The sequence below is a fragment of the Pimephales promelas genome, chromosome 19, assembly GCF_988280905.1.
Source record: "Pimephales promelas chromosome 19, fPimPro1.hap1.1, whole genome shotgun sequence".
NCBI classification, from domain to species: Eukaryota; Metazoa; Chordata; class Actinopteri; order Cypriniformes; family Leuciscidae; genus Pimephales; species Pimephales promelas.
This window is the reverse complement of record NC_142787.1, coordinates 11957549-11982468: the sequence shown is the minus strand read 5'-3', so window position 1 is coordinate 11982468 and position 24920 is coordinate 11957549. Positions and strand designations below refer to the sequence as shown.

Below are 24920 nucleotides of genomic sequence, written 5' to 3'. Positions count from 1 at the left end.
CTGGCTGCCCGAGGGGTCTTCACCGCCCTGGCCACCTGAAAGATCTGCTCTGCCCTGGCCGCCCAAGGGGTCTTCACCGCCCTGGCCATCCGAGGGATCTTCACCGCCCTGGCCATCCGAGGGATCTTCACCGCCCTGGCCACCCGAGGGGTCTGCACCGCCCTGGCCACCCGAAGGGTCTTCACCGCCCTGGCCACCCGACAGGTCTGCCCCACCCTGGCCACCTGAGGGGTCTTCACCGCCCTGGCCACCCGACAGGTCTGCCCCACCCTGGCCACCCGAAGGGTCTTCACCGCCCTGGCCCCCCGAGGGCTCTGCTCCGCCCTGGCCGCCCGATGAACTTTGTGTTTCGTCCAGGTCTCCCAGGACTAAACAATTTGTCACTCCCATCCCACCCTGGTCTGATATTATTCTAAAGATTGATGTAACTGAAAGGTGAAAGTTCAGTTAGGATGATGTCATTGAGCCAGCACTGTTTGATATGGAGAGCTCGAGCCAAGTGAAGTGAAATAGGCTATATTGCTGACGTGTGAAGATGTGTTGCTTTGTGTAAAAGAAATAATTCCAACAGAATTGGCAAAATAAAGTTTCGAAAGAGAAGACTGAGTCTGTTTTAAGTGTGCAACATAAGCATTCTTCTGCTTTTGGTCCTTCCTTCCTGACTCTGAGATTGTAACACCATCACTTAATTCACTTCATTTCAAGTTACAGTACAAACTGAAATCATGAATTAACACCAGAGGGAGCCAAAAACACTTTACAGTACTAAAATGTATCATCTCGTGTAATCCCACAATTCATTTTTCAACCACCAAATGTTACAATTATGTATTTAATTACAATACTGTAGCGTTGTTAACTGGCTAGAAAAAAAATACTTGAGAGAGTACTACACTCTAAACAATGCTGGGTTGTTTTAACCCTGATTTGGGTTAAATATGGACAAACCCAGATGTTGGGTTAAAAATGTCATTTGTCCATATTTGACTCAAATTTGGGTTAAAACAACCCAGCATTGTTTATAGTGTATATAGCTGAAAGGATTATTTCACTTCAGAATAAAAATCTCCTGATAATTTACCCACCCCCACGTCATCCAAGATACTCTAATCTTTCTTCCTTCAGTCAAAAAGAATTTAAAGCTGTAGAAGAAGGAAAGAAGGATTTTGATCAGCAGGTGAAGGTCACTGCCCGTTACCATCTTTCCGCTTGGCATAGTAATTTGATTAAATGGAATACATTTTCTCACATGTATTAACTCATTATTTCATTTGACTCCATAAATGAACAAGTTTTGAAAATATTTCCACACGGTTAAATGCGTAAATGTTTGACTATTCTTTTTAACTGTTTAGTCGATTGAATCAAACGTTTACAATTTATTATGTCACGTAAACATATCACGCAGTTGCATAATCAGTTCATATATACAAACATTGAATGCTCTAGAATAAAGAAAGAAGAAGCAATACATTGACATTATATAATACATGTGTCTTGAATGGGCTCATCTGGTTAAAAAACACCCCTGCTCTCGTTGCATTCCATTATATATCCTGACCAAGCCTAAAACCTCATTTCAAATATAAATATGAGTTTACAGAGTGATTTCACAGTAATCACCGCCCCACACTTACTGGAGGCAGAAGCTGACTTACATTGAACCATGGGAATTCATATTGAGTTTACACCTGTTTAGAGCTTGAGGCCATTTGCCTGGAAGACACAACCCCCTGTGTGTGAATTATTTCTAAACTCTTAAATACCTTATTACCTTTCTTTGAGAGTGAGACCTTTGTACCAGTCGCACTGAGACATGTCAAATGAAATCAAGCATGTGTGATATATGATAATTATTCACATTAAACTAAATAGATTCTCAGGTGAATTTCAGATGACCTCAGCATTAGGGAGAATGAGTTGGGGAGAGAGTAAGAGATGTACATGATTTACTTAGGTGAGACATGCATCTCCAATGGTGCACAAGACAGAAATTTAAATGTTAATTTGCCTTCTCTTCCAGTTCTTGCTGTGCAGCCTATATTTTCTACAGTACTGTAATATTTTTTACAGTAATAAACTGTTGTTTCAGATTACAGCATTCTACAGGTAAATCTTGCTGCCTGTAGTTTAGTGTAAATTAACGGGGATATTTTTACAGTAATAAACTGTTGTTTTAGATTACAGCAGGTCTACTGTAAAATTACAGCATTCTACAGGTAAATCTAGCTGCCTTTAGTTTACTATAAATTTACGGGGACATTTTACAGTAATAAACTGTTGTTTCAGATGCAGCGGTCTACTGTAAAATTACAGCATTCTACATGTAAATCTAGCTGCCTTTAGTTTACTGTAAATTAACGGGCACGGGTTAACTACATTTTTGAAGTAAGTAAACCCTTTTTACATTGTATACGATCCACTAGACCTAAGTAAAGAAAGAAAGAAAGAAAGAAAGAAAGAAAGAAAGAAAGAAAGAAAGAAAGAAAGAATTTCAACTGAAGTTGACAAGAACAATTTTGACAATTGACAGTAGATAGGCTACATGTATACTGACATTAGCAATAAGGTAATTGTATTACATATACAATGAATACAATATACAAATTACACATATGCTCGTGTCTCACAATTTTGTTAACCTCAGTATAAAACTTAGCACAGCAATTTTTTGTTAAGACCAAATATTAGATCCTGAATAAAACATTTTATTTGAATGTTTTTTTCAAATAAAATGTTATTTCAAAAACTCTGAAGCTGTTCAGATAAGCTAAAAAACTGCATAGTGTCCCTTTAAATATGTTTATATCATTTTTTTTTTTTTTTTTTGCAGCTTCATGCTGCTCACATGGGCAGTGTGAATGTGATCCATGAGATGTGTCTGCCGTTCACATCTTGGCCTTCCAGTTGTATTACATTCGCCAAAATACCTATAACATGTTGGTTCATGTCGTGGTTCATCGCGTAATTTCATTGTACAGCCACGAAAAAATGCATGGCATTTCTTTTGTATGCAGTTAGTTAAAGCACACGCCCTGTGGAATGACTTTACAGAAGAACAGAATGACACTGATAAACAGGGAATTCATTTGCATATCAAGTTTTGCAGGTGTAAGAAGAATGAGTCAGACTTCAAGTGAATTGGCTGATAATCCGGAGGACTTCCGTGGAAACAGGAGGAAAAGTATTCCACATTTTTTCTGTTTTTGTTTCTGATATATCCTTCTCAAATACAGATAAAAATGACAATTATTAGCAAGACTCGAAACAGACTTGCAGCAAATGACAGCATAGCCAGGCAGAATATTTACATTTCACACAACCTTTATTATGAATCACCATTAGCTTTACTCGGCGGGGACAGTAATGATATAGACTACTATATTTGAAGTTTTTTAATGACCACAGTGCATCATCAAAACTTCAGCAACACAAGTAGCACAGATAGTGTGGGTGGTTTATGTTAGACAAAGATCAATATATATGTTAAGAAAACAAAGATTTGAACAAGTACATTTGCATTTCCTGAAGGAAGGATGCGCTTCTAAAAGAATGGTCAAAAATCCTATAAACACACTCCTACATGATTTATAATGGGACGTGATTAAAGGAGCATTTTACCCATTTCAACATTAATCTTTATTGAAAGTGGATCATATATGTAGTCGAAATGTAAAATAATTTTTTAATTTGGTGCCCTCTTGACTGAGAAAAGACAGAAAATAAGGGGGTGCATTTGTATTTAAGACAACAACTCCCACAATGCACCGCATTGCACAGCTCCGCAAGCCACACCCACTAATCCGGAACAGCGCAAACAGAGAAATCACTCTTCCGTCTACAAGGCTAACGTTAGCTGTTAGCGGAGTTGAAATTCATTTCAAATTTAAATTTATAAATTAAAATTTTTTAATATATTTAAAATTGTAAAATCTATTAAAATAAACTAACAACTAAAATTTCTAGTTAGTTTGCTGTGGCGAGCAGGACGATCGAGGGCGAGGGAGGTAAGAGGACGGCGCGAGGCCGGTGGCGTGAGTGATAATGAAAGACACCTGTGAGGAGTGTGCTGGTCTCGGGTCTCTCGGTGAAGCGAAAGCATAAAATGAGGAGCGATGAAGGCAGATCGAGAGAGAAACAGTCCTGATTTTATGATGTGTTTTGTTTCTGTTGTGAGTAACGTTACAGAAGTCGTCAATGAGGGGCTGGCTTATACTTCCGTTTTGTATTCGTTTTGTCATTTAACTATTAAAATGTTTAAATGTTTGCCGGTTCCCGCCTCCTTCTTCCCACAACAACAAACCCTGTTAATGTTACATTGGCAAACTCATTAGTGAATTACTCCTCGTTTGTATTTATTTCTATATGGTGAATTACTGCATGATGCCTGGATGTTCAGTCAGGCAAAACTAGGATGGTTCACATCACAACAAAAACGTCCGTGTGCTCGTCTGATTCACAAATTTCGTTCAGAAGAAATTACCATCGTTGAAATTCTCTAGATGACGCTTTCTAATCCTAACTCTACCCCAGACCTAAACCTACCCCTTTACCTAACTGATGTTAAAGGTAAAGCGTCAGTTGTATGATGGCCCAGGATCGTCATCTAACTGACGGTAAAGGGTATCCTAAAATGGTGGATGTTGACGTATGGCCAAAAGCGTCAGTTGTATGACGTCTTGGGATGAGACTGTGTTATGTTCGTAGTTCACAGCGAGAGCACATGCACCATCAATCCGCCCAGCTCGAAAGATTAGTAAATGTTTTTTAGTTCCATAAATGTTTGAAATGGAATTGGCAGTATTGAATTTAATGTTTGTCAACTGTGCACTTATGCCTGTATGTCAAGTTGGTGCAGATTGTTGTGATATAAAGGCTAATATGTTTTTTTTTTTTTGTGATTAAAACCACAATTTTGTTAACCTCAGTATAAAGTGAACAGAATCGACAAGTCGAACCTTGAACGCCGTTCATACAGTTCAGAAGTTCGCAGAACTTCATACAGTTCAGTCAACCCGATCTCACGACCAAGTCGTACGAATTCGACGAATGATTAAAAAGTGGCTAATTCGTAACAATTCATACGACCTCACTCGTACGAATTAATACGATTTTGCTAAATCGTACATATTTTACGAATTGGCCAATTCGTATGAATTCGTACGAATGACCTACCCCTGACCCCGCCCCTAAACCTAACCATCACGTGGGTTTAGACAAATCGTACGAATTAGTACGAGTGAGGTCGTACGAATTAGTACGAATTAGACACTTTTTAATCATGCGTCGAATTCGTACGAATTGGTCGTGAGATAGTGTTGGTTCAGCTCACTTAGCACGTCGTTTGTGCTTGACTAGTCGAGACTGTTTTCCAAAGATGGCTTCTGTCTATATACACGAAATGGACTGTCTTTTTAAAATATCTTCTTATTAAACGGTCTGTACATTTACAAAGTTCTCAATGCTTCGTTTTGCATGTAGGGACTAGGGACCCTCATTATCTTACTGTGTTAGTGTGGGGCTATTCTGAGCCTTGTTCAGGCCATTTTTCAAAAGTAAAGATCCACAGCATTTTCCCGAACGCTTTACCAAGCTGTGGTAAATGCCAGTCCCTCAATGCAACACTTTTCATGTGTTTTTTTTTAAAGTTGCCACTTACTGGTCTGATGTATTTAATCAAGAATTTTTAAAACTACATTGTCACCATTGTTGATTATCCTTGGCACATTACAGTTTTTTTTTAGAAATTTGACTTCAGCTGAGCAGCGGTTAATTTCCTACTCTCTTATTACTGCAAAAAAGTTATATGCTACTTCAACTCTGTTTTTGTTTTGGTTTATATATACAGTAATACAAAAATATTTGAGCTTGAAAACTGTATAAGATATGCTCAATAAAAATAAAATAAAAAAAAAACATGACTGCTCTCTGTAACCCATAGCAGTTCCTTTTGATGTATAATAATTTACACTTGTACAGTTATCCCTGAAAAACAATATAAATATTGGACAAACGATAAAGATCGTGGAGTCCTGTGTTAAAACTGAAAGCTTTGTTATTATTACAGTATTATTGACTGGTTTTGGATTACACTAAACCTAAGGGGGAGGTTCTTCAGCAGAGCGTCTGTCTTCACAGAGACTTTAAAATTAACACACACATACATTTTTTGGAGAATCCTGGTGAGTCAGAAACAGCATTACTTACTTTCACTTCATTTTTAATTTACAGAATTAAAAATATTCAAATGCAAATCTCCAAAAATTGTGTGAATATGTGTTGAATGTCACATTGTGATTCTCAACGTTGCATTTATGCTTTGTTCAAACGGTGGTTTGTTACAGATTTTGTGTAAAACAACGCCAAACCTCAGAAGAAAATGGGGGCAGCAAATGTAAGTCATATATATTTTTATTTAAAAGTTTGACACAGCTAACATATTTATGCAGCTTATGAACGTCATAAGTATTTCACATTATAATGCAGCTTTTGTTTTGATAGCCTTTTTTGCTTCTTTCAATTTGGTACGTCAAATATACATTTGTTCATTTAGCAGATGCATATCTGTGTAAAAAGATCTCTGAGATCATCACTGAAAAAAATATTTAAAAAATAAACAATGAAAATGCATTAAGGCAAAACACGTTCACACAATAATTGGAGTGTTTCTCAGAACAGATAAAACATGATGGCAAGGGGAATAGACTAATATTTGAAGGAGTTTCACCGCACTCAAACAAGGTGCCAGACAGACACAACTCGACAACTCAAAAAATAAAATAAACTGTCCGCACACTTGAATCCTTTCAGTAAATTTAATAAGCTTTCGGTCACAAAACCATCCTCAGGGCATCCAAGGGGAATAGACTAAACCACACACACACATACAGACACACAAAAACAATTTTTAGTTAATTTGGTTGTAGAATGCAGTTGTTACTCCTGTAAATTACTGAACAGTCAATTACTTAACTGCAGTGTGTAAGTGACCTATGGCTTTCTTTTTCATCTTGCATCGGTTGAGGGAATTTTCTGGAAAAGTTAGTTTGCCATGTTTAATACTAGGCTACTTGATTCATGTTTGATTCTACTTGTTGATTAAAGGGATAGTTCACTTTGAAATTAATTTTTGATATGTTTTAACTTACCTCAAGGGCATCCAAGATGTAGGTGTCTTTGTTTCCACAGCATTTTCAATTTTGACATTTTTTGGTCAAATCGTTGTTGTCTGTCAGTCACATAATGCAGGTCTATGGAGCCCACCTCAAAGAGCATGCACAGATAAGTTAAAATTAAACATGATTTAATGACTTGTAAATGTAAGTACACACTGATGGCCATAGACACGAAACGAGCGTTGTTTGTGAGAAAACGAACAGAATTTATATAGCTTTTACCTCTTGTTAACAGCCGTCGAAGTGATCTGAATCAGATGTCCAACTGAACCGAACTGAACCGTCTCCAACGTGACGCCGGAAGGGATTGCGTGCGTATGTACGACCTTTCACTAAACAAACTTAGCCCGGTCACGTTGGAAGCTGGGCACTATTTTCAGGTGCTGCATCATAACATTGCGCTTGCCGCACTCATGGTATGGCAGTGAAGTTTCCTGATTATTACGCAGGAATGAGAGTATAGTTCCTAGTCATATCAGCCTAGAAAATCGCAACTTTACATTTTCTGTCGGTCTTAATGCACGATGTAACTACAGAAGAGTCAAGTTTTAAATAGAAAAAATATCAAAACACTTTGGTCATTTTTATCTGAGAAATGCTAATGGTCTTGTGCACGTCAATGATGTATGCTGTGGTGTCTTGGATTGATGGGTTCGCTGACATGCTCTCATATCTACTCTTTAGCACAATGTTAACCACAAAAACTTCAACATTACTATTTTACTTGTGAAACAAAATTTGAAGGGTAACTAAACCCTAAACCAACTTTTTTAGTTAATGATCTGTAAAAATGGGGCTTTGTTAATGGTGATCATTGATTCGAGTAACTTTTTTGACATTTGGGTATAAAGTGTTTTATTTCTACAATATAAAAAAGTGTTTTAATTCTACAAAAATGTCTTGTGCTGCCCTCTTCAGGTTGAACGGTGGCTATTGAAGTTGAATTTTCCTATTGGATGTTTGCGGTTCTTTGTGACGTATGCAGGTTTCAGCTATTGACATTGACATCAATTTGACAAAACTCATCAGATGCCGATTGTGATGCAGGAGTTAAGACCGCAGTTTGAGCCAGCGGTTGGAATTGATATAGCTCTGTGTCCACAGACAATTCACTTTCCTCCACTTCAGGTGAAGGTGGGGGAGAAAAGTCCTCGATTTCAAATGACCGCTCTGTTGCAAAGCTATACTTGCATCACTCCAGTCTCTCTCCATTTTAGAGTTTAATAGCAGCTGTCCCTCACTGCGGGTCTCAGGTGCACACCCCCCTGCTCAGCCCCGCCCTCAGTTTGTCCTCTCTACCTCCGCCAGGGTCTGCCCATTTTTTCAGAATTTTTCAAATATTGCCAATGGGTGGAGTCAGGCTTTGACCAGGGGTTTAGTTTCCCTTTAAATACTAACAGGTCTTTACTTTCACTCAAATCAAAACAAATAAAATAATTCTTAATTCAACATTTATTCTTATCCAGTCTATGCAAAGCATGTTGGGAATAGAAAGCCACTGCCTAATTGAATAATCCAGAAATTTGATTTTAAATCACACAATTTTTGCTTAAATGATTTTAAATCTTAAACCCAATTTTATTTTAACGTTGGTGGTGCTAAAAGGTATTGAATCGATAAATGTCTGAAACACACATATTTATTTATAACCATCTCTGAATTTAGGGGATTCACTCCTGTATTTAAAGCCGGTTTTCACTTCTGAAACTTAACACACAGTGTTCCTGTGAACAGATAAAATGTATATGCTGAATTCACTGTTCATTTGCAGTGGATAAAACCATGCTTTTTTTTTTACTATGAATTGATGAAAAACTAAAAAAAAAAATAGTAATAATACAATCTTAATGTTACATCACACAGTCAAGTGAGAATGAGAGAAGAGCGAGGGAATTGGATAAAAGATCGAAGGAACTGGATAAAAGAGCGGAGGGACTGGACAAAAGGGAGAAGGAACTGGAAAAAAGAGAGAAAGAACTGAAGAAGTCTGGAGGAATGAGTCTTTTGCGAAGAAACAGTGGAGAATCAGAGACGCCTAACAGTAAGAATTATGGTCACATTTTAACTGATGCATGTGATGACATTCAAGTCTCAGTAAAAGCAAAAATGACAATCATAATAAAAATTATAATAATAATTCTTTAAAAAAATAAGCAGAAAAGAACGTCTCGGTTACCCTCGTTCCCTGAATATAGGGAACGGAGACATGTCGTCTGGGAGTTCCCTGACGAATTGGGATCACACTAGGGAGCCTTATTACATTCAAGAGAATAAAAACGAGCCAATAAAAATTGGCATGCAATCTTTGCATTCCGCGAGCCGCCTACTAGTGCGAATAGGCGAGTCGCGGCATGCGGTGGGACCGTAGACCACCTTGGCGGTTGATGTACGCAATGGTCGCAGTGCTGTCCGTACGGACCAGTACGTGCTTGTCTTTGAGCAACCCCTTGAGGCAGCACAAAGCCAAGTGTACTGCTTGCAACTAAAGGCAGTTGATATGCCAATGCAGCTGGGGCCCATCCACAGACCCGATACCGCATGCCCTTTGCACGTGGCCCCCAACCCCATGGCAGGCATTTCTTCGGGCCGGAGTGCCCCTAGTCCAAGTTTCCAGGCATGCTGTGGTTTTCACAGATGGGGAGAAGGTTTGGCGACAGTGTGGGGTTACTTTGACCCGGAACGTGCCGCCCCGTGATGAGGGGAGGGAGAGAGATGAGGCGCGAGGCCCTGCCTCCTCGTGAGCTGGTCTCTGCCCCTCCGGGCCCAGCCGCCAACAGGAGCGACGCAACCGAGAAAGTGTCGCTGCTATCCGCAGACTGGGAAGAGGGGAACGAGAGCGATGCTGCTCGGAGACAGCATCCACTGCTGTTCGGACCCTCTTGGGTGGAGGAGAGTGGGTCCCAATCAGTCTCGACTGACGACTCGACTACTGTAGATTTTTTGGGTAAAACGGCAGAATATTTTTCCACCCGGCCCTCCCCCAGGGGAAGGAGGTGTGCAGAGGCACCCTCTGTATAGCAGAATCCTGGACCTCCTTCAGGTCGCCCGTGTCAGGAACGCTTCCCTCCCTTCCGCTTAAGGGAAGGGGCCGGGGCGTCCGAGCGGGCTGGGCAGTCAACCTACAACCAGACTTCCGCCCTCCAGGGTTGGATTGCTGCGCTGGAGGGGAAGGCAGCAATCCAAGGTGCGGGAGAACGGGAGGTGCGGGAGGATGGCCTCGGCAACGGGGAGCAGCCGGAGGTTCAACGGAAACAGCAGACAGGCCCGCAGCAGCCCACCCGCTGTGCAGGACATACCGTATCGCCTCCGACTGTTCCTGGGCGGTGGAGAACTCTTGGGCCAAGTTCTCCACTGCGTCGCCGAAGAGGCTGCCCTGGGATATGGGGGAGTTGAGAAGTTTGTTCCTCTCAGCCTGGACCACCAAGGTGGACATCGCCAGACCCAGCGAACATGCGGAAACTTTCGTCCCCCGGAGGGCGAGGTCCGTCGCCGCCCGCAGCTCCTGCAGCAAAGCTGGGTCGGTACCACCCGCCTGCAAGCCATGGACTGCTCCAGCCTGATGGACTTGCAGCAGCGCCAAGGCATGCAGGGCAAAGGCGGCGTCTCCACATGCCATGTATGTATGCCCGGTCAGACCAGAGGAAAACCTACAGGCATGGGAGGGGAGTAAAGGGGCACCCCGCCAAGTGGAAGCGGTCTCCGGACACAGCTGCATCGTGACTGACTGCTCCACTGGGGGGATTCCCTCGTACCCGAGCACTGCTCCGCCATCAAGGGTGGTGAGGAAGAAGGAGCGAGGTTGCCTACGACTGGCTGCCAGAGGGGCCAGCCAAGACTTCCTCAGCTCCTCATGCACTTCCGGGAAGAACTGTACTGGAGCAGGCCGTGGGGCAACAGCACAGCCAGCCCCAAGACACCAATCATCCAGCCGTGAAGGTTCGGGACCCGGTGGAGGGTTCCACACAAGCCCAACTGCAAGCCCGTGTGCTGCACTCAACCAGATTTTGCCGGGAGAAACGATGATCACTGCCGCGCCATCACACCAGCACCCAAGAGGGCCTTCTTCTCTTCCCAAGACTCGTGAGAAATCTTTTCTCTCTCCAACTTTGGCAACAGCAGTTCATTGTGAGGCTCCGAAGAAAAAAGCATCTATGCAATGTTTACTTCCGCTTTTTACATCCGCGCTAGTTGGTTCGTGGAATGCAAAGATTGCATGCCAATTTTTATTGGCTCGTTTTTAATTCTCTCAAAGGCAATTAGGCTCCCTAGCGTGATCCCAATTCGTCAGGGAACTCCCTGACGACACGTTGGAGTTCCCAGGACGAAAGGGAACAGAAGATGTGTTCTCTGATGCATGAAAAAACTGAAAGAAACTGATAAACGAGGGGATAGTAGAGCCTTTGTGACCTTAGTCACATTTCCCCTACTCTGAGCTTTATGTTATGTTTGATAAAGCATCATCTTAATGTCAATTTTAAGTGTTTGTTTGATGCTCTTTAATGACAGATTGCGGTTGCTGGTATAATCAGAAGGGAGATGAGCCCGATGCAGAACCATATTCCTTCTTCTGTCAGAACACAGGTTTGATCTTAATGATGTCAAGCAGTAGGTGGAGTAATACTTATTTTAATCTGTTTGCGATTGAATTAAGGGTAGATGTTTTGCTATAAATTACAGGCATGGCATCTGAGCACTATTTCCAATTTTTCTCAGTTATTTGCCATTATTTCCAGATTCAGTCATACGCTCGTTTTACGTACTAGAGCACGTTTGCACATGCGCACTCTTCAAAAATGGTGTTTTAAATCTCTTTACAAACTCAAAGTCGTAAATGCCATTTGTATGTGTTTTAAATAAAAGACACAGGTTGTAGTGAATGTCAGCTTGCTTATTTGGCTCAAGATAAGGATTTATTGAGTCCACATGCCATGCAATCTAGAAACTCTGCTTCTAACCACAGGTCGAGAGCCGTTGTTCCAAACACACAACTTTGCGATGCTGTTTGCGAATATTCGTTAGAACAATGGTTTAGGGAAACACCGACTTGTTGAACTTTGCTGATAACAACTAAACTTGCAACCAGTTTGCAAACAACGCTTTTGGAAAACTTTCGGAAAACACACACCAGTTTGTGTTTAAGTGCGTCTGTTTGTTTACGCTCACATGTCTCCAATTATTGCTTGATTTCTATGACATATCTACACTTCCTTCCTCTTTGTTCTCTACAGTGTGTTCTGTGCTTTTAGCTGTTCACCTGTCATTTTTTTCTTCTCTAGTTTTTATTTATCTGACATGCTTTTCAGGTTGTGCTGTGATTCGCAGTCCCTCTCCAGGATCCATTCTCACCAAACTGTTGTGTTGCTGTTGACCAGTTGGTCTGTTACTGGTGCTGGAGTTTGGATTTCCCAGGTTTACCGATCGCCTCTCTCTCTCTGCATTGCAGTGAACATCTGCCTGTTTCCAATTGTGAGTTAGGATTTGCTTGTTCGTTGTGTTTGCCCCTCACCTGACCATCCTGACACTGATTCTCGTCTCACGATCCGGATTTGATTTCCCTGGACTCTGATTATTCAACTCTCAACCTCTCAACTGTCCAAAACTTGATTTGCTGTCGTGAGGCTTGTTCTGTCTTCATTATTATCCTTCAGTATATTGTATCATCAAACAATATGGTAAAAATCTTACAGACACTTTTTCGCTCATTTTATTGTCTGTAATCAGTATCCTTCAGTTCATGCCAACTGATTTTATCTTAACTAATATATGACTTGTACTATGTTTAAGACTGAGCAGCGTGGGACTGTGGCCTCTCGTGAGAAAGAAGGCAAGTAACAGACTTGCTGGACTATACAATTTATTTTTCCATACTCTCGAGTTGTTTGGATTTGGTAAATCAATTATTTCTTCTTTAGCCATGTTTTATAGAGTTATTAACAGCTCAGGGATCATTAACTTTGACACGTCTGAAAGGTTACCACTTAGCAAAAAAATGTATGAATTTGTACGTGTGAGGTCTTATGAATTTGTGGCACTGAGCCAATATGGGCAGAACTCTTTACTGCCCTAGTACTTCAGCAACATGACATCATAACTTTTGGGTAAACATACATGCCACTTTCAAGTCAAGTGGCGTGCATGTTATTTATATGCATTTTGAGCAATCCGTTTTGTATGTCTATGCTATTAATGTCCGAGTGATTCCGCGTGTATTTACACGCCGTTAAATGTTCGAGCGAAAAGAAGCAAAATGTAGATCTACATCTGGGGAGCGATGGTAGGGGTGGATGGTAGGGGAACACTCATAAATGCTATTAACCCCAGTGACGGTTAGGTTTAGGGACGGGGTTGGGGTAGGTCATATATTTACATATACAGTAATAACTTTAAGTCAACTACGTCCATAAACAGGCTGAAAAGCGATTATGCGTGTTGATAGCACGCCAAAAATGGAAATACGAATTGGCATGTCATACACACGCAATTTCATGAGATCAGTCTGACTTCAGAAATCCTTTTAAAGGTATACATGTTAATTAAACATGGCACATTCATCATTACAGTGTATGCTAATGATCTAGTGCAAGGGATTCATCAATATGCTGATTGATTGAGGACTGTTGGGACACTCCAGGCACAGGATGGTTGTGTCGGGAGAGACAGAGTCATTTGCACCTCAATGACATGTCTGCTTTCAACTTAATACTGTTTATTTACTAATGTGTTCTAATATGTAACTATGCCATGGTTGGTCTCATCTGACAGCTTATAAACTGAAATGAATGGTGGTGAACTTAATAGAGATATTAAAGTAACCTAATGTACTATTGCTTAAACATGCATTTAGGAGAACAAGTTGATTTTCTTCTCCCCCTCTTGATCACCATGCATTTGCCTCATCTTTTGGTTTCCTGTCGGTTGGTTTCGGTGTTGGTATTTATTACACTAATGTTTGCTCATGGTATAAGAAGGAAAGGTAACTGTTGATCTGGAAGAAAATCTCCCTCACACCGAGGCATAACCTCATACTACGATTAAGGCTTTTACGGCCTCTTCTGCACAACAGGGCATTATTTGTTACAACTAAGTTTCCTATACAGTATTTTGTTCCATTCTACTGTCTGTATATTTAACTCCGGCGAACAATGAACCTTGGGTCTAATAAAACATCGGTACATAGTCAATCGTTCTCTGAAATTTGTTTTCATGATAATCGAATGTAAAGAGTTTTATCTCTAAAAACTGTTAAGCGTATAATGCTAGTAATGGGGGCATTGAGTAAGTAAAAAGAAATCGCTAGTTTATACCACTAACAAGGCTCAAAATAACCCCACACTAACACAGTAACATAATGAGGCTCCATACATGCAAAACGAAGCATTGAGAACTTTGTAAGTGTACAGACTGTTTAATAAGAAGGTACGTTATAAAGACAGTTCACTTCGTGTATACAGACAGGAGCCATCTTAGAAAATAGTCTCGATAAGTCAAACCACGAACGTCGTGCTGAGTGAGCTGAACTGTATGAATGCCGTTCGGGGATCGACTTATCGAGACTATTTTCTAAGATGGCTCCTGTCTGTATACACGAAGTGAACTGTCTTTATAAAGTATCTTCTTGCACTTCGTTTTGCATGTATGGAGCCTCATTATGTTACTGTGTTAGCGTGGGGCTATTTTGAGCCTTGTTAGTGGTATAAACTAGCGATTCTTTTTCCTTTGTCAATGCCCCCATTACTAGCATTATACGCTAAACAGTTTTTAAAGATAAAACTCTTTACATTCGATTATCATGAAAACATATCTCAGAGAACGATTACTACCGATGTTTTATTTGACCAAAGGTTCATTGTTCGCTGGAGTTCTCCTTTAATAAATAACTTTGCCTGCTTTAAAAGTAATTTACAGTACACTACAGGCTGCTAGATTTACCTGTAGAATGCTGTAATTTTACAGTGGACCTGCTGTAATCTGAAACAATTTTATTACTATAAAAATGTTCCTGTTAATTTACAGTAAACTACAGGTACCTAGATTTAGCTGTAGAATGCTGTAATCTGAAATAAGTTTATTACTGTAAAAAAATATTACAGTCCTTTGCTGTAGAAAATATAGGCTGCGCAGTATAATGTCTGGTGTTTGCCTGCCGACATATTAGTGTTCCTGCTGTAATCTTCATAAATTGTGTATTAAAGTGTATTAATGTACTCTAAAATGTGCAGATGTAAAATTGCTTGCAAACAAATGGCACAAACTAAAGATGACCTTAAAACATGCTTTTAGCTAATAAAAAAATCTTCATTGAATCACAATGCTCTGACTTCACCTAATTAAATAAAGCCCCACTCAAAGTCTATGAGGTTTTTTTTAAGAGGGTGGCACCTACAATGTAATTACAGAGGATTATAATATATTAGGTGAGGTAAGTAAAGATTAATTGTAATTTAGACATACAAAACCTATTGCATTCACAATATAAATATTCTAGGTTGTTATCATTATGGCAGTATTTGGCTTGCATCATGTTTAGTTTGATCTGAGGCATGGAGACCTACAGGGGTTGGACAAAAAAATTGAAACACCTGGTTTTACTACACAATAATTTGTTAGTATGGTGAGGGCCTCATTTTGCGTCCAAATACAGCACCAATTGACAGATAGAAGTCCTTCACAGTGACCAGAGGGATTATGAGTTGTTCCTCTTCCAGAACAGTGTCCAGGTCACTATATGATGCTGGTGGACTCGCTCCTCCAAAACACCTCAATAATATTCAGATCTGGTGACTGTCAGACCATGGGAGATGTTCAACGTCACTTTCATCTTCATCAAACCCTTCTGTCACAAGTCTTGCTGTGTGTTGGTGCATGATCATGCTGATACACGGTTTGAGCATCAGGTGCTCATGATCCTCCAGAAGGGTTTGGTAGTCCTCGGCAGTGTCGTGTCCATCAAATACAATCAGGATTGTCATGATATTGGAGCTCAAACCATCACTGATCCACCCGTGCTTCACTCTGAAGATTGGCCGCCAGCCATATAGATGTGAAACCTCCAACATTGGTCAGTGTTTCAGTTTCATTGTCCAACCCCTGTATATTATATATTATGACCAAGAGCATTTTTAATGTAATCATCAATAAACTAGCTAGAAAACAGGGATTGTATTGGTTATATTTTAGGTATTATATCATGAACAAATAATTAACATTTTACAGCAAGTCTAATACATTTAAAATTGTTCACAAGTTCATAATGTACAGCTTGTTAATGGCCTATGGCAAAATCGGCTTAAAACTTTAAAACACAATAATGAAAAACAGATTTGTATATTACTTTAATATAAGATGATTTGACTGCTTTTATTGATCTCTTCATTTATAAGTCGCTTTGGATAAAAGCGTTTGCTAAATGATTAAATGTAAATGTTTAAATTTAACAGGTTAATGAGAAATGCAAAAAATAACCATACTGTTATTGTTGAATGCATTAGTGCATGTTGGAATTAAAGGAACACTCCGACTTTTTGGGACTTTAGCCTATTCACCTTATCCCCCAGAGTTAGATAAGTCCATACATACCTTTTTCATATCCGTGCGTGCTATAAGTCTGTTTGACGCACCCACCGCTAGCCTAGCTTAGCACAAAGACTGGATGTGAATGGTTGCAGCTTGACGCAGCTTGTCCTGTCTGTGCTATAGATGGGATGGCCGTATCCTTCAGCACATTATGGTCCGTGTGGCAAATTCCATTTTTTTTTCAAAATATACATTCCTCATTGAAATGTACCGAGCAAACATAATATCCCTTGATAATCTATTTAGGTGTGTTTGGATCAATATCCAGAGTAAGTAAGTTAGCCATTTCTTCATCCAGTCAGCGTTTTTAGTTGGAATTCTGTGAAACATGGTATTACCTCCCCTGTTTACTGTCGCAGCTATGTACAATAGAGCGAAAACCCATGACTGTAAACTACGCTTTTACTATTTATAAATTGCTGACTCTGTTACCCAAACACTGAGCGAACTCTCCGCTCCTCCACGGCGTGTCTCTGGTGATGCGGTTATCACTCCGCCAAAGTAGCAGTGCTTCGCCTTCAGAGAATAGTTCCCAGCGATTGAAATGGTCATACATGTGTGTGTGTATATATATAACCTCACTTGCTCTCACCTCACAAAATTTCAATGGTTGCTCTCGTGCAAAGCCTCGCCCGCAGTAAAATAGAGAGCCTAAGTCCCTCCCCTTCCGGTCGACCACCATGGGACCTTATTTCGGAAAAATATTGTATGGTAGTCAATGGCGAGAGACAACATATTTTGATCTCGTTTGAATTGTGCCCTGAACCACACATAGGCATGATGTTTGTCAATTTAAAAGATAGGGCCTACATTTTAAAGTAAAGAAAGTCACAGTTTGATGTAAAACCATTGAGGTATAAGACTGAAAATACGTAATTACAAAGACTACAAACCCCAAAAGCGCACATTTTCTCTCAATGAATGACACTAACTTTACTGAGGCTAATGTCGGTCATTGTTTCTATAGTCTTACGTTATCGTAACGTTACGCCGTCATGAGTGTTTTGTACCAGACTGCACACACACGAGCAGCGGATCTCGCTCGTTGTTTCGCTTCCCGGGAGATGTAGTTCATTGAGCGATTTTCACATAAAATTAAATGTTACTCTTGTGTTTTATGACAAACTGCGATGTTTTTGACTTTCAGAATTATCTTTTAAATTGACAAACATCATATGTGTAATTCAGGGCACAGTTAGACAGAATAAGATAAGTAGGGTCTCGCCATTGACTACCACACATATTTTTTCCGAAATGATGCTGCGTTCCAGGCAGGTTTTTGAGCACGTAAATCACGACTTCAAACCACGACTTACGACTTTGTAGCATTCCAGGTCATTCACGCCAAACTACCTAGATGTAAACAAACCAGCATGGCGGACCTTACGGGGCTCACGCGCATTTGTAATAATTTCTAAAGCCAAAGGTGCTTACTCCTTGTTTATTTGTGGGAAACTGAGGAGGAAAAATAGCGCATGAGGCAAGATAAGCTGTTATACCTTTTATTTTACTTTATTTGTATATTTGGAAATGTATTTGGTATTAATTTATCCTTGCACTCAATGGACTGAAAACGTTATATTGTCCTATAAAGTGTATTCTCACCGAGTACCGCCTGCAGAAACACTGCATCCGTAGGGGCCGTCATTGTAGTTTTGTATATGTTCGCGGGCTATGTGACGTCAGAACTCGTAACTGGGAGTACATCGGTCTAGTATGAGTTCACGGGTGGGAAGTCACGGGTTTGACTGCCGTTCCAGGGCACTTTCACGGGTATAAGGTTGGAAAAAACACGAGTTTACAGGTTGCCTGGAACGCGGCATAAGGTCCCATGAGCCAGAAGCGGTTTGTGTGGCGTCACGTGTCTAATGTGTCTAATGAGAGTGGATCGCATTGGTAGACCCCAGCTGTGAGTTTTTCGGAGGTAAGTACTTGGACAAAATTGTTTTATAAGTTACTTTTACAAAGTAAACCATTACCAATATCAATTAAATATAGCGAAATGTATGAATAAAGTAAATAATAAAATACAATTGGCTCGATCTTAACAGGAGAATCTGAAAGAACTTAGGCCTAGTTTTCCTCAGAAACTGCCGCTCTAAATCTCTGTATTTAAAAAAATCTTAATAATAATATCTAGAATAAGACAAACTGTAATATTTCACTATATAATAACAATAATAGTGACCCAGGAGGAACATCATATTTTTATATTGACCCAGGGACATTCCTTATTACTCATATTAGACAAACAGTAATAAATCACTGCATTTAAATAATAATCATATTAATAATAATTACAACGAAAAATCTTTTGTTGACCCAGGAACATTTTTATGTTGACCCAGGGACATCATTCCTTATTACTCATCTAATATTAGACAAACAGTAATCAAAGTATTAAAATAATCATAATATTAATATAATATCTAGTATTGTCACACTGACTGCTGCGTGAGGAAACTTCTGGAGATGAAAAGGCGGTTAACAGTCTTTAGAAACAAGGCAGATCCGCAACGGCCGATCAGCAGAAATGATCTCTTAATATTCTTGAAGGAACTGAGAGTACTGACTCACTCCTCTTCTGGACTCAGAACAGGTAACCGCTCAGATCTGGTAAGGTGCAGGTAAATCTCACACAACGGCACTAGACTGGCCAAAACATAATCAAGAAGGTTTCAACAGCAATAACTAGCATGAAGGTCAACAATAATCTGACAAACTACACTGAAACACGAGAACTAGAAATAGAGAGTAGCTAATGATAGAAGATAGAGAACAGGTGCGATGAAATGATGAGGAACAGCTGGGGAAGATAAGTAGTTTATGAAGAGAGAGAACAAGAGGGAACAGAGACAGAGAATGACCACAAGAGAGAGACAGGGACCAATAACATACGAGAAGAGAGCCAGGATTATTACATTTCTTAAAACGAGAAAAGTTTTAAAGAAATTTAGATTCTGATGCAACACTGCATAAGATGTAGAAGGCTTATTTTCAGAGAATGTATCTTTAATATAGATCCATTATCTCTTACTGCACACACTGGCAGATTTTTTCACACAACACACACACACACACACACACACACGCACGCACAAAAATCTGCTAAAGCAGTAAGATACAACGTATTCATATTTATCTTTATTGAAGGATATATATAATGGCTATTGTTTCTTCATCCTTGCATGCTATTTTGTTTCATCTAGGTGCTTTATGATGGACAAGGATATGTGCGAGATGAATGCCTTGCGGAAAGTCTTCCCAGAGTCAGATATCTTGCTTTGCTGGTATCATGTTATGCAAGTATGTATACATACAAATTTAGATATTCTTTATATTTGAAAAAGTTACCTTAAGTTATTTATTGTCTCTGTTTTCAGGCTGTTGTCCGCTGGCTTTCAAAAACAGACTCTGGAGTCAGTGGGCCATCAAATACTGATAGAACAGAAATAATTTCTTTCGTCAGAAAGATGAAGCTTTGTGCAACAGTGTGTAAAATTAACAATTCAATTTTGCTTCCTTAATTGTACAATTACTATTTATATAACTATTTTTAAATAAACAGTACATCAGTTACATTTAACATTAAATCACCTATTCTTTTTTTTTTTTTTAATTTTGTTAAAATAGCATCAAGATTTTAAGTCAACTGCTGAACAATTCCTCAAGAGGTTTGAAGATTTCACAGCTCTTTGCTCATATTTAAAGGATCACTGGCTGAAAAATAGGACACACATGGTCTGACTTTGGATGGTGGTACAACCATGCTGACTCTGATACAAACAATCGTGTTGAAAGGTAATATTTGAAATTAAACATATGAAACTTGATTATGAGTTCATTCACGTTAATGTTATAGAGTCACATCAAAATATCAAACTAATCCAATCACATTAAAAACATGCATTGTTTTTCTTTGCTTGTCCAGTTAGATTTTTCCATCGCCTAAAACATCAGTTTTTGGGAGGCATTAGGAACAGTAGACTGGATGATCTTATCAGCATTCTCATCAAGAAGACAGATGGATACATCCAGGTCATTCACGATTTGCAGGCAGTTGGAAGAATGAAAAATGCCTCTTTGAAATCAGGAGAAATACTTAAGTCTGCCTCTAGATTGGTGGAAAAAGGTTGGCAAGATAGCATTATATCGTCTTATATCCAACGACACGTACCTTTATGAAATTCCATCAGAACAAACCCCTGGTCTATCCTACAAAGTTTGTCCATCTGAAACTTTTTGTAGCTGCCCAATTGGAATCAGAGGACATCCCTGTAAACATCTTGTAGTTACTGAGTTGCTGAGTAAACATGACTCTCAAAAATGGCCTGCTTTGGATCATCAAATAAACGCACTAGCGAACTTATGCAAAAGAAGCTTTACTCCATTCTGTGCTCTGACACAAAAGAGGTAGATGTACAGTTCTATGTAAGTAAGTTTGTCATGAGAGAATCTTATCACACTTCTGCGATGACATTTCAATGTACCTGTTGTACATAGGCCTACTCTTACATTGAGAAATGTGCCTGCCTTCTACTGGCAAGTGAATTATTTGATGTCACATCAACAAGAGTAGTACCTACTTTGTGGCAAGAAGAGACGTCAATGCAGTTAAATGTGAACACTGCAGCAAATCACTCTAAAACTGAAATGCAGAAATTAAAGGACATACTGGAGAGTGTGCCGAAACGGCAGACAATTCCTCAACACATTAGCCAGCAAATTAAAAACCTGCATGACAGTGTAACAAATGCCAGTATGAGTAGAACAGCAGCAGCATTTCACTTGACAAGAAAGATAAGACCATTGTTTCCACACAGAGCAAAAAACATGAAGCGAAAGTATGGTCAGAAATTCAAAAGAACACAAACTAAATTATAAAATGTAGATTAATTAATGTAGATATGAAAAAAAAAAAACTAAGGCACCAAGACAATGTAAAATATACATTTAAAATTAACTTGCTACATGTTAGTGTGCATATGAGAAATGAAATAAGAAGGCTGCTGATATTTGGTTTATTTTACTATACACATTTTTAAATGCATTGTTTTACAACATCTGAAATCTGGAAAAAAATAATGCCATCTTTAATGGTAAATAAATATAAATAAACGTTGAACGTTTTACATTACTCAGCTGTCTGAATGTGTTCTGTAACAGTGATATGTTGTATATTTAAACCAATTAAATGTAACATTACTTGCTTAACTAACTGTTTGTTATAATTTAACAATCATTAGTTATTGTGTTCAATGGCTCAGTGAACCTCTACTTAAACTGACTGATTAAAAATGAGATGACAACATCTACCACTTGTGGTCCAAGCGTATGGGTTAACAGACTAAAAGGTGATTCCTCTCCTAGTTTTTCCCTTAGCAAGCACTGGAGGGTGCAGAGTGTTGGACAGATTTTTAAGCAAGATGCAAGTTTAAAAAATCTAGATGTGGAAAGCAACTTACTTTGCAACATCTGCCTCAGCACTGGGAACACTTGCAGTCATGTCTCGGTGTACATGTCGCCCAAGCATGGCTCCCAGCTCCTGGGCCAAATCTGTGGCCTCCCCTTCACTGAGAGCAGAGAAGATGCTTATCTTTGTCTGTGCTTTGATCGGCCGCTGTTCTCTGAGCTCCTCAGGGAGATCCTCTTTACGAACCATTAGGTAAAACCAATGTTATACTGTTTTCTAAATGTTTTGCTCTAAATTAAAAGTATAGCAAATAGCTATAAGGTTTATATAGGGCATATACAAACCCTAATCAGGCTTCTTAACAGATTGTTAGACATGTTTTCTGCCATGATTCTTCTCTTCAGTTCATCTAGGGTTACAGTGTATTTCCTTTTGGTGCCTGCTGACAGCCTACCCAGAACTGTATAGTTTCCTCCCTCAGTTGTTTTGCCTTCTTTTTTCCCCCTCAGGTATCTTTTCCTCCTCAATACCTTCTATTTTTCTTTTCTTGGCTATGTTTTTCTCTTGCCCACTCTCAGCAACCATTTGCTCCTCTTCGCTTTCTCTTTCTTTTGCTTTGTTTTCCTCTGCTTCCCTTTCATGCGCAGCGTAAATCAAACTCAGTCAATCACCAGTACACGATTATTGTAGCTGTCACGGGGTTGGTCAAGGAAGACGAAGAAGAAGGCTGAAGTAACACTTATTCCTTTTAATGTTACAAAAACTCAGGAACAGGTAGACAATGCAGACAGGAGACAGCGTGTAAAACACAACAATACCGGACACTGAAGTGAAGACAGGCAGAACTTAAATACACAGTGAAGGTGATTGCAGAATGACAGGCAGCTGTGAGGGAGGTGATAAGTGTCCATGGAAATGGATTGATGGCGGGAAACTCAGACGACGAACACACGTGGCAAATGAAAACAAACAGACAGTCCAAAGATGGTGACATATCGCCCCGGGGGGACCGGGGGAGGTTCTGGTGGAGGACGAGACGACGATGAAGTGCAGGAGAGAGGCTGGAGTGACAGGGTTGTGAAGGGATGATGATGATTCCCTGCCGGCCTAGATGGTAATGGCCAGGTGGCGCAGACCCAGAGCCGTCCAGTACCGACAGCCCACAGCAGAGAAGAAGGAGGGAAGAGACCAGATGACGAGGAGACTGACGGTAGCTGGGGTTTGACAGACGGAGACTCGGCGGCAGGATCTCTCAGAGCCGATGGACTCTAGCAACGTCGCAGGACTGGAAGACCCCGGCGACGATTGCTGGAGACGGAGCCAGAGTACCCGAGAGAGGAGGCGGAGGTGGAGTGAGGGAGGACAGAGGGGACACCGAAGGGAAGGAGGAACCTGCTGAAGCCAGAAGGGTGGAGGGAAGGAGCATAGCGGACTGACCATAAGTCCGTGGCGCAGGCAGAGTGACGACTGACCAAGGGGGAGCCGGCAGGACGAGGGAACCCGCTGCAGCCGATGTTTCGAGGGTCTCTGGTGGAGGCGCAGGTGGGAGGAGCCAAGACGGAGCCGGCAGGTTGATGGGCCGAGATGGAGTGCCGAGGACCGAGGCTGGAGGCGAAGCACAGGCGCCGTGGATGGTGGGCTGACCTGCACCTCAACGTCGGGGACTCCCCACGGAGACGGTGCAGGGCTGCGCACATCCAGCAGCGGCGCGGCTGGAGGACTGACTGGAAAAGGTGACGGGATGCTATGAATCAGACAGACGGCAGGGCAGAAATAGTCACAGGACAGATCAGAATACGAAGAAGATGCAGATGATGGGTGGGATAGGGCGGGAGCGGTATCCTTGATACTGAGGCTCATCAGCCAGTCCTCCAGTACCAACGATCGAGTCCCCTCGTCCGTAGAAGTGGTGGGCTCACACCCCTGGTCAGACTCCTGTTGGGGCTCCTCCTCCGGGGCGAGGGTCAGCTCTGTCCTCTTCGTCTCGGGCTCTGGCTGACGCGTCGCGGCGGGTGGTAGCTCTCCATCTGCGGGGGGCACGCACGATATCTCCGTGGTCGAAGGTGGTAATCCTGGCTCTGGATCTGGCTGTGTTCTGGCTCGGGCTTCGACGCTCTCCATCCAGTTCAGGTTAGAGGTGTCTGGGAGGTCGATATGAGAACAGGGTCTTCAGGGTTTCATCATCGAGGGGGCTGGTGAGTGCTAAAACGACAAAGTCTTTGGAAAATGAAAAAAAAAAAACGTTGGTGTTTCTGAGCCAGCACAATGAAGTCCGTGTTATCCATATATGGGTCCGGTATTCTGTGACGGGGTTGGTCAAGGAAGACGAAGAAGAAGGCTAAAGTAACACTTTTTCCTTTTAATGTTACAACAAAAACTCAGGAACAGGTAGACAATGCAGACAGGAGACAGCGTGTAAAAAACAACATTACCGGACACTGAAGTGAAGACAGGCAGACCATAAAATACACAGTGAAGGTCATTGCAGAATGACAGGCAGCTGTGAGGGAGGTGATCAGTCTCCATGGAAACGGATTGTAGCGGGGAACTCAGACTATGAACACACGTGGCAAATGAAAACAAACAGACAGTCCAAAGATGGTGACAGTAGCACAGGTTACCTACATATTATCTGAAATATAAAAACAACAGAAAGTTATGCTTGGACACCCTATGCTGTATTTAAAATATCTTCCTAAAATTTAAGAAAATAGTGGCACATGATTTGAGATATTTTAACTGAACAGATTTCATCAGGC

The 24920-nt window shown here is 40.7% G+C and overlaps 2 protein-coding genes across 2 annotated transcripts; one reads left to right on the top strand and one right to left on the bottom strand.

Moving 5' to 3' along the window:
* Positions 1 to 6125: 6125 nt before the first annotated feature.
* LOC148970763 (uncharacterized) lies at positions 6126 to 13442 on the top strand. The gene is made up of 5 exons (XM_089124067.1): positions 6126 to 6182; positions 6345 to 6394; positions 9039 to 9216; positions 11682 to 11756; positions 12479 to 13442. The coding sequence occupies exons 2-5, from the start codon at positions 6380 to 6382 to the stop codon at positions 12541 to 12543; spliced, it is 333 nt and encodes a 110-aa protein (XP_088980193.1). The 5' UTR covers positions 6126 to 6182; positions 6345 to 6379; the 3' UTR covers positions 12544 to 13442.
* Positions 13443 to 22488: 9046 nt separating this feature from the next.
* LOC148970762 (uncharacterized) lies at positions 22489 to 24920 on the bottom strand. Its single transcript, XM_089123763.1, has one exon. It carries the CDS (start codon positions 24280 to 24282, stop codon positions 23269 to 23271), a length of 1014 nt encoding a protein of 337 aa, XP_088979889.1. The 5' UTR covers positions 24283 to 24920; the 3' UTR covers positions 22489 to 23268.

Coding starts and splice junctions, on each gene's coding strand:
- LOC148970763 (XM_089124067.1), top strand. Junction 9,217..11,681: donor AGAATCAGAGACGCCTAACA/GTAAGAATTATG, acceptor CTTTAATGACAG/ATTGCGGTTGCTGGTATAAT. Junction 11,757..12,478: donor CTTCTTCTGTCAGAACACAG/GTTTGATCTTAA, acceptor CATGCTTTTCAG/GTTGTGCTGTGATTCGCAGT.
- LOC148970762 (XM_089123763.1), bottom strand. CDS start 24,282: ATGGAGAGCGTCGAAGCCCGAGCCAGAACACAGCCAGATCCAGAGCCA.